The sequence below is a fragment of the Schistocerca americana genome, chromosome 4 (genome assembly GCF_021461395.2).
Source record: "Schistocerca americana isolate TAMUIC-IGC-003095 chromosome 4, iqSchAmer2.1, whole genome shotgun sequence".
In the NCBI taxonomy this organism is placed as follows: Eukaryota; Metazoa; Arthropoda; class Insecta; order Orthoptera; family Acrididae; genus Schistocerca; species Schistocerca americana.
In genome coordinates, this window is record NC_060122.1 from 22,623,533 (window position 1) to 22,634,511 (window position 10,979).

The window sequence follows — 10,979 nt, forward strand, 5'->3', positions numbered from 1 at the left end:
ACCCAAGTATTTGTATGAGTTTGCCAATTCCAAATGAGAATCATTGATATTATTGTCAGCGGATACTATGTTGTTGTTGTTGTTGTTGTTGATGTTGTTGTTCCCCCTGGCAGTACTTCATTATAGACAACTGTGTCATTTGCAAAAATTCTGATGTTACTCTTAATATTGTCTGCAAGGTCATAAATATAAAACATTAAAAGGAAGAGCCCGAACACACTTCCCTAGGGCAAACCCAAAGTTACTTCTATGCCTGACAATGATGCTCCATGCAAGATAACATGCTGCGTCCTCCCTGCCAAAAAAAAAAAAAAAAGTTCTCAATCCAGTTACAAATTTCGTAATGGTATGATCGTTATTTTGACAATAACCGTAGGTGTGTTATGGAGTTAAATACTTTTCAGAAATGCTGCATCTTCCTTACTTCCTTGATCCAAAGCTTTCAGTATGTCGTGTGAGAAAAGTGTGTGTTGGCTTTACATGATCAATGTTTCTGGAATTCAAGCTGGTTGGCATGGAGAAGGTAATTCTGATTGAGATACCTTGTTATGTTTGAGCTCAGAATATGTTCTAACATTCTACAACTCATCGATGTCAAGGATATTGGAAAGCAGTTTTGTGGGTCATTTCTACTATCGTTATTGTAGATGGCTCTCCCTGGAGGCACCACCTTATCGTAGCACTGTCTGTGCGGGTGGGAGAGTTTGCGTGTTCCTGTGATGCTGAGAGCTATACCGGTGGTAGCGTAGCTACTGGCAGGTTCAACCTAGCCGGTCAGGTCTCAGCATAGGAGCCAGACGAAGTGTGCCTCACAACGACCTACCGTCCTTTCCTCCCTTTCCCTTCCAGTCCCTTCCCTTTCCTTCTTCCCTTCTGTCAGTCTCTTCATCGGTGTAGGAGGCGGGTAATATCGATAGGTAAACACTCACGGCTTCTGTACCGACGAAGCAAGGCACCTGTGATGTGCCTTAAGGGCGTATGTCAGGATACTTCCAGTGGCATATGGCCATTCACTGCATCCCCTGCCTCTTGCCAGTCGTATCGGCCCTACGATCCACTGCCAACCAGAGGCAGAGGACGAGAGAGTGGATCTGCATCTGCACAACTGCTTGTCCACTTTAAATACCTTCACGTGCAGATGACTCTGGCAAAGTTTCAATGGACTATGAGCTTTGAAAGTCCTGCGGCGATGGAGTACTGATGGTGAGGCAAGGGTTTGGTGTACTTGAACCTTAGTTGGTGCTCTGCATGTTAGGTGGTCAGACGGTGATGGTCGTCCTGGTACTCGTGAGAGACGAGAGGACTGGTTCGGCAGCTCGTCAGACGACAAAGCAGCCCTATTTAGGATCGCTCTGCTTTCCCTAATCCAGGGAGGGGCCTAGAAAAGGTGGCCTAAACATAGCCCGTCTCAACCCAGCACAAGTGGCAAACTGCGATCACTTGTTCACTAACATATGTGGTCAAAAAATAATAAAATAAACAGTTACCTTAAATATCTAATGATTGGAGTCTCGAACGTCTGTACTTTACAGGATAACGACCATAATCAGTGCCCAGAGAGAAAGACAGGACTTATCGCAAGGGAATTGGCTAGATATAACATCGACATTACTGCCATAAGTGAAACACATCTTAGTGACTCTGGACAGTGATGTGAACCGCTCGGAGGTTATACCTACTACTGGAGTGGAAAATCATCCACTGAAAGGACGTAAAGTGGGGTAGGCTTTGCCATACGCAATAAATTGGCATGTTCACTAACAGAACTCCCAAAAGGTATCAGTGACAGAAAAATAACACTCAGTCTTCAAAACCTGGCATCCAAGAAATATCTTCACTTGATCAATGTATACGCACCTACATTGCCATCTCCGGATGAAGAGAAGAAAACGTTCTACCAAGACCTCCGACATGTCCTTAGGGATATTCCTTCTGCAGATAAACTTCTGATACTTGGTGATTTTAATGCTCGTGTTGGGAATGATTTCAGTGCTTGGAATGGAGTCCTCGGTCGCCATGGGATTGGAAAACGCAACTCGAATGGTTTGGATCTTCTAACTCTATGTGCCGAGTTTGAACTCTGTCTGACAAATACATATTTTCGTCTGCCTGAAAAATATAAAACGACATGGATGCATCCGCGATCTAAACACTGGCACCTTCTGGATTATGTGATAGTACGGAAAAAAGATCTTGGTGACGTACTGGTCACACGCGCAATGAGCGGCGCTCAGGGATGGACAGACCATCGACTCGTGAGGTCCAAATTATAGATAACTTTGAAGGCACCACGCCGAGCTTCACACAAAATTGTCCTGCAAAATCTTGGCCAATGATCAGACTATGAGAGCAAAACTGGATGAAAAATTTGGTGTCGATGGCCTTTTGATATCTGAATCTGCCCCTGTAGATGAACAGTGGAGTGCATACGCTAGCAGACTGCGTGGCTGTGCTTCAGAAGTCTTGGGAAAGCCTCAGAAGAAGCACCAGGACTGGTTTGACGACTCAGATCCAGAGATCAGACAGCCAATTAATGATTTCAGAACCTCTCTTCGCACCCCTGATGATAACAAGTGTAGAGCAGCGCATTACAATCTGAAAGTGAAGGTACGTGCTCTCAAAGACAGTTGGTGGGCAAATAAAGCAAATGAAATACAGTTATGTGCCGACACACACCAAACGGGCAGATTCTTTGAGTCCCTGAAAACTATCTTTGGTCCAAGAGTTGGGAAGATAGCACCAGTCTATAACAAAGATAAAAGTTGTCGGCTGATGCAACAGAGTGACATCCTGTCTCGGTGGGCAGAACATTTTAATGACGTTCTTAATCCCGACCATCAGACAACAGATATTCCATACATAGAAGCACTTGAAGACCTGCCAGTCGAGGAACAACTTGCGGATGCCCCTTCCTACGATGAATTCGTTTCAGCACTGGCTAAGCTGAAAAATGACAAAACAGCAGGATTAGATAACTTGCCATCAGAGCTATATAAATATGGGGGGCCAAACATCAAGAAACCATTGTTTGCTCTGATCTTAAGGATTTGGGAGTATGAAATGATCCCACAAGACTGGAAAGATGCTTGTATTTCCAAGATCTATAAAGGCAAGGGTGACATATCAGACTGCAGCTCCCACAGGGGCATTTCTCTTCTCTCAGCAGCGGGAAAAGTCCTTTCCCACATAATTAACACCCGGTTAACACACTTTGCAGAAAAACTGCTACCAGAGACCCAGTGTGGCTTTCGCCCAAACAGAGGCACAGTGGATGCCATATTTGTTGTCAAACAAATGCAAGAGAAAAGTTTAGAGCAACATCGGCCTTTGTTCATGTGCTTTGTAGACCTGGAAAAAGCTTTTGATCGTGTCCCACAGGAAGCTCTCTGGATCATACTAAAGAAAACTGGGTGCCCTGACAAAATTGTCAGTTTGATTCGGCAGTTTCATGAAAACATGATGGCAAAAATCCGCCATGAGGACAAGCTCTCAGAACAGTTTCCCGTGACATGCGGTGTAAAACAAGGTTGTGTTCTGGCTTCCACACTCTTCTCACTTTACTTCGCAGTTGTTATGAGAGACGCGACCAAAGCCTGTAGTAATCAAATTAGTCTCGACACAAGGACAGACAAAAGTGTCTTCAACATCTCTCGCCTCAGAACAAAAAGTCGGGTAACCAAACTATCCATCTTAGAGATTCTCTACGCAGATGATGTATGCATGATGGCTAATTCTTGCGAAACTCTTCAGACTTACATAAATCTGCTAAATGCCCCCTGCAGAAGATTTGGCTTAGCCATTAGCATCACTAAGACGCAAGTTCTCAAACAGCCACTTAGAGGTCTTAATGCAGATGACTCCAGTATTGAGATAAATAACAAACCCTGGCAAAATGTGCCAAATTTCAAATACCTGGGAAGCCAAATTAGAAGTGACAACAGCCTGACAACGGAAATCGCAGCACATATAGCCAACGCAGCCTCAGACTTCGGTAAGCTTAATGACCGAGTATGGAAATCACATGATCTCAAACTACAAACAAAAACTGCAGTCTACAAAGCAGTAGTATTATCCACCTTACTCTATGCCTCGGAAACCTGGTGCTGTTACAAAGCCGACATTAAGAAGCTAGATAAATTTCATCTTCGATGTCTGAGATCAATTCTGCGCATCAAATGGGAAGACCGTGTCCCAAACACGGAGATTTTGCGCCGCGAGAAACTGGCTGGTATTGAAGCTTTAATAATGAAACATCAACTGAGATGGAGTGGTCACATAGTACACATGGATGACAGTAGGCTACCTAAAACGGTGTTCTACTCGCAGCTCTCGTGCGGGAAGAGGAGGAAAGGTGGTCAACACCTGCGATATAAAGACATGATTAAACGCCACCTTGCAGCCTGTGGCATTCCAAGCAACCGTTGGGAGGAGCTAGCATTGCGCCGATCGGAGTGGCGATCAACTGTACATAAGAGCATTGAACAATTCGAGCAAAAGCGTCTAATGAACCTGGATGCTAAAAGAGAGCTCCGAAAATCTCAGCTCAAGCCTGTCTACACGTATACTTACAACTCTGCTGGTCAACTTCACTGTGCTTCATGCAACAGGATATTCAAAGCGAAATTCGGATTCACGAGCCACATCCGAGCCTACCACAAGAAGGACAGAGAAGATTGATGGAGTCGCTGTTGCCGGACACGGCGAGGAGGACATCATCACCATCTTGTAGATGGGTGTGACCTGTGTTTTCTTCCAAGAACTGGGAACAGCCTCTGATGGATCTACAATAGATTATAGTTAGATAGGCTAACTCAGTTGCAAATTCAGTATAGAATCTGATAGGGATTTCATCAGGGTCTGGAGCTTTGTTCAGTTTTAATGCTATCAGCTGTTTCTCAACACCAATTCCACTAATACTTATTTCACTCATATTTTCAGTGATGGGGTTTAAATTGGGGCAATTTCCCTGGGTTTTGATTTGTAAAGGAACATCTGAAAATGGAGTTAAGAATTTTCAGCTTTTGCTTTCTACCCCTCAATGTCAATTCCCGTCTCATTCGCTAGGGACTAGATAATAACCTTGGCGCCACTCAACAGCCTTTACATATGACTTCAATTTCTTTGGATTTTGTGAAGGATCATTTGACAATATTCTGCTGTGGTAGTAATTGAAGCCTTCATGTATTGCTCCCTTAACAACCAAATGTGTTTCATTCAACATCTCTTTATCTACACCTATTACGCATTAATATGTTTCTTTACAAGTCTCCTTACAGTGACTGTATAGCACGAAACGTCCCTCACATTATGAACTGTTCTACAGGGTACTTATCTTAAATTAGGATGTTTAATGATTCCTCAGGATGAATCCTAGAAAATAACTATCTTCCCTGTAGGCGTTATGCTAACTGCTGTAGGTTAGAATCAGCAACAGATTTAAAAGGAAAAATACATATAATTTTTCGTTGTAGAAGCATTCTGCAATATTTGCTACTATTCCTCTACTTTCCCTGGACACACAACTCAACTTACTGTTTCAGAGGGTCAGCAACGGGCAATGAACTCATTCATAGCACATTTGATGCAAAATAATTTGAACGGTAGTTAATGAAATGGTATCATGCGCTAATTAACTTTTGCTTACAAAGTCAGGATCCCACACAATAAATATTTCTAGTTCAAGATTAATAAAATTTTTGTCGCAGGGGAGGGGGGGGAGGGGGGCTACAGACCCGAGATAAGAGCGAAGAATTGGTAATTTCGAGCACTTTTTTGTTGATATGAACAGCTTCAGACATTGTGATTTTAACAGTGGCCACATATCGCATACAAAGTACTTTTATCATTATAGGGTGCTAATAAAAAAGTAACTAATTGGGGCCATCTTTATAATTGCTGAACATATCTCAAAATGCTGCTTTATCTTAACGCAATGACAATACATAACAAAAGCAACGTTCCGTTACAAATTCTACATTATAGGGTGCTAATAAAAAAGTAATTAATTGGGGGCTATCTTTAAAATTGCTGAACATATCTCAAAACGCTGCTTTATCTTAACGCAATGCCAATTCATAACAAAAGCAACGATCGGTTACAAATTCTACATACGCCCTTTTCCACCTCCCTTCTGCCTAGACTTCCCCTCCCTCGCATAGTTCTGCTCGAAATGGGCGTGGCTTTTAGGTTTTAAGAATAGTGCTTGGGGTTGTCACTTAGTTAGTAGCGAACATTTCATTTATTATAGCCGGTACGTAAAAAAAGATATTTTTCACTAAACATCAAATGCCCAGTAAGTAACGATACAGTATGCAATTACGAAGGAATATCCGGTTTTGTGAAATGTCGTCAGTCTTTTGTCACAGCTGTTGGCAATAGTGACTCATTCGCTGTCGTTCGGGTCGGTGGTCGTTAGGACCTGAGCAACGTTTTGTAGTTTCGTGTCATAAAAGTAATTTTGCCACCATTCCGAATATCATGGCTGCTATTCGTAAGAAACTAGTAATTGTAGGTGATGGTGCATGCGGTAAAACTTGCCTTTTGATTGTGTTTAGCAAGGATCAGTTTCCAGAAGTCTATGTGCCCACAGTATTTGAAAACTACGTAGCCGATATTGAAGTTGATGGCAAACAAGTCGAATTGGCTTTGTGGGATACAGCTGGTCAAGAGGATTATGATAGGCTTCGGCCTTTGTCATATCCAGATACCGATGTTATTCTTATGTGCTTCTCCATCGATTCGCCTGATTCCTTGGAAAATATACCAGAAAAGTGGACTCCAGAAGTAAAACACTTCTGCCCAAACGTTCCTATCATCTTGGTTGGAAACAAGAAAGATCTGAGAAGTGATCCACACACTATCAAGGAGCTTGGTAAAATGAAGCAGGAACCTGTAAAACCAGCAGAAGGAAGGGCCATGGCAGAAAAAATAAATGCATTTGCCTATCTTGAATGTTCTGCAAAAAGCAAGGAAGGAGTACGTGAAGTTTTTGAAACAGCAACAAGAGCCGCTCTTCAAGTCAAGAAGAAGAAATCCGGCAGGTGCAGGCTGTTTTAAGCTGCGAAAACTTTGATTATAGTGAGTTCATTTTCAGTATTTGTATTCAAAGTTTTAGTAACAGGTTTGCCGAAAATTAAATAAATTGAAACTTTAAATATTTAGTGCTTGTTAGAATATATGCTGTTAGATTTCAAGAACTTAATGGGAACTCGATGTGCAATCACAGTGCGTGTGTTTAGTGTTCGTTTTAAACACTAGATAATTTTGAGGATCCATTCTAGGCAGTGTTATGGAATAGGCATATCCGAATGTTTTGTTGCATTTGTAATGTAATATTCCAATCGTTGCAAATGATATTGACTGTAGTAAGATACTTCCATGGTATCATAAATCAACAGAAAGTTGCCCCCCACCTGTCGTCTTATGATGAGTGACCATTAGTGTTGTGTGTATTTGTATTAATTTGGGGAACGAAGGACAAATGGATATATGGACAGGTACATGTAAGAAAGAATTGTTAAGCTTTAAGCAGTTCATTTCTTTCTTCATACATTTAGTAATCAGTAAGCAAGAAGTCTTGTTAGCCTTCTGGTCATTCAGCTGTAAGTATGATGACAGTGTAATGTTAGCATTCCAGCTTGCAGCAGTTGACATGTTTGCATCCTTATAGGATAATGATTTGTTGAATGTTAGTGCTTCAGTTCTGAGCTATATGTACCTGCAAGCAGTAAGCTATAAAGGAAATCATGAGGTTTTGTTGAAATCTCTCTCTCTCTCTCTCTCTCTCTCTCTCTCTCTCTCTCTCTCTCTGACTGACTGCAATATACACGTAACTGCATTGGTGTCGTTCTTGTCATTTGTGTAAGGCTGAAACGTTTTAAGACTTATTAAATTATGTGCAGCCTGACAAAACTTGGCAAAATTAAATATATTGAAGTGCAAACATTACCTTCATTATAATTAATGAACTTTATTTCAGTAAATGGTTGGGGCTTATATCCAACATTTGTGATTTTAAACAGCTATAGGAAATCATGATGTGCCAAGTATCTAGTGTGAATATCCAATATTTATATCACTGTTTCCACTAAACTGATTATTTTATAAAAGATTTTGTCCAAATCTTTATATTAGACTTTGTTAAAAATCTTTGCATTTAAGAACAGAATTGACATGATTCTGCAAATGTTGTGTAGCATAAACACCCCCACTTTTTGATTTTGCCATATTTATGTATAAATTATTTTCTGGTCTCAAGACTGACAGCCATGTCTTAACACTCATGTTTGTGATATATATAACTTAGCCATATTTAAAGCAATTTTTCGTTTCTCTTAATACTATTCTGATAAACATCATACTGTCTCCATATATCAGAGTATTTCTGTTATTTGTACAATGGTTTGAATAGTGTGATTTTCAAGTTTTGAAGTTAGAAAATGCGACTTGTCTGTAACTATAAATGATAAAATTAAGCTGCAGTGCGAATGACTGAAATCAATAACTTGGTGCTAGTGTAGCAGCTATTCTCTCTTTCTGCATATAATCTTGTTGCTTAAAGGTTTTTTTAGTTTGAAGAGAGTATTAATTGTATTGACACATTTTTTTATCTGAGAGGTAGAGTAATAATGGATACGAGAAATATATTTTTACTTACTTTCATACTGCTTTTGAGTTTGTTTTGGTTATAGGTAAATTTATCCCTTAAAAATTAATCTTAAAGAAGAAATATATAATCTCTCCTGTTGGAAACAAGGTTACAGCACAATTAATAGCTTGTTTTTATTATGGAAGTATTAAAAGTACTTTTAGGTAATGTTTCAGAATGTGGCTGCAAGTTCTTTTGGGAGAATAAGGTGCTGAAAAAAATATTTTGTTAAACCCTGTCTGAGTTCATTTATTGCAGTAAAGCATTCTGAGCTTTTTATAATTATGGTCCGGATTTACAAATTGTCCATTGTATTAATTAAATGTAACTTAGAAGTGGAATGAATATTTTGATATAAAAAATAACTGTTGTAATTTTTTTTTAACCCCCAGATAATGTACCTGATCCTTTCAAATGTTTCCTTAAGTTTTGCATGGTGCATTTACATGTGTGTCTAGTTTTCCATTCACTGATCAGTGCATTATCAATAATTTACTTCTCTTAGTGGCTTAGAATTTAAATAGCTCAATTAATTACATGGACCACATGTGCAGCAAGCTATAACAGTTAAACTTCAAGAAGCAGTTGCATACATTGGTTGCATACGTCAAGAACATTTCTATGAAATTTTTTTGTGTGTAATTGATAGTTGAATTGGCATAATGCCTGTTTTCTGTTGAAGTTAGTTGTGCAGGCACTAAGATGAAAAGGATTAGTATCATTATTCCAATATTATTTTGCAAAGGAATAGTTTACTATGTGTTTGACTTTTAAAACAGGGACTATAAACTTCAAACACAGATGTTTGAGGAAAACTGAAGATGGAAATTTTTTTTATATTGGTAAATTTCCCGAGAATATTATGTATGTAGTTAAAAATATAATGGAAGTACCTGGAACATACAGTATTTGTAGCATTAAGGACTCCACTATTTAGAACTTTTAGAATGGGGAATGTAGCTGTGCAAAACTTTTAAGCTATCAACAATGTGATTTTTCCTCCCGTTCGTTTGGAGAAGTGTGGGCTGGTGGCCCAGTGATAAAACACCAGACTACAAATCCAAATGTCTTGGGTTCGGTCCCCAGTTTTTATGTCACTCATCACTTTTTTCAAATATGGCAATACTTGTTAATGTGAAAAATGATGAGTTGCACAATGTTAACTGTAGGTCCTCCTTTACATGGCTGTGGAGTCAGCTCAAAGGTTGGAGGAAGGAAGTGGCATACAAATTCAAAGAGGACCATATGCTGTGATGTTAAAAACAGTCTTTGGATTGGTAACTGCTTTACTGTACGTGTTGTACTTGCCAGTTTTTGTGCAGGATAGGCATCTCCTATTATTACAGTAGATAGGCTGTAGTAAATTTTGCTCAAGTTCAGTACAGTGAACTTCCTAAGGTACAGATTAATGTAGAAATACCGACAGATCCACTTAACTGCTCACATACGAAACTAGCTTGTTCTTGTAGGTAGGTCTGTTTCCCATAACCCTTCCGATGTTGTAGTGATATGCTTTGTGAGGAAATGTTTTGTGATCTGCATATTGAAATGCCTTTGAAAGGCAATAAAATATGACAACTGGTGACATATTTTTGTCGAAGGATTGCAGAACATAATTCTTGAATTACTGTGTAGGCTCAGCTATGGACATAGCTTTCTGCAATGCACATTCTAATGATTTCAAGTTTGTCAAGATACTTATTGATGTGTGCAGCAGTTTGCTGAGGATTTTAGTGTGTGTAGTCAGAAGTGGGTAGGATGATTGTGCCTTACATTTTCTCTCCTTTCTTGTGGAGTGGCTGCACTGTAGCAGATATAATTTTGTCGGAGTAGACATGCTGATTCACAGAAGCATTAAATGTGTGAACTGAAACATTGTGCAGTTCATCCAAATTGGCTTCTAGAGGGTTATTGGCAATATTTTCTACACTTGTTGATCCTTTGCTTCATTCCCAGTCACGAGGGATACATTTGTCTTCCTAAAATGATTTGAAAAATAACATTTTGGCATATATCAAGAGCTACTACAGCCTGTTTGCTTAGCATTATGTAAAAGTGGTCTCTGAAACTTCCTACAGTCATCTGTTGATTACTTACCTGCCTACCAACAAAATTTTAAGTGTGTGTGTTCTATTATTGCAGTTAGCTCCTGTCCCAGTCCTTTTTATATCTCAGGCTGTTTTGAATTTCCTGGTGAAGTCTGATGGAAGCCTTGCTACTCAGCTTACTTAAAATCTGTAAATCATCAGTAAAGTGGTAATTTGCAATTGTTTCTCTAATCCATTATTTCACTCATAACTTTCAAATGGTCTGTTGTATTCATTCCTCTGCC

The 10,979-nt window shown here is 39.6% G+C and overlaps 1 protein-coding gene across 1 annotated transcript; it reads left to right on the top strand.

Annotated features, from left to right (window-relative positions):
- Positions 1-6,201: 6,201 nt before the first annotated feature.
- Positions 6,202-9,012, top strand: LOC124612923 (ras-like GTP-binding protein Rho1). The gene has a single exon (XM_047141419.1). The coding sequence runs from the start codon at positions 6,478-6,480 to the stop codon at positions 7,054-7,056; it is 579 nt and encodes a 192-aa protein (XP_046997375.1). The 5' UTR covers positions 6,202-6,477; the 3' UTR covers positions 7,057-9,012.
- Positions 9,013-10,979: the final 1,967 nt, after the last annotated feature.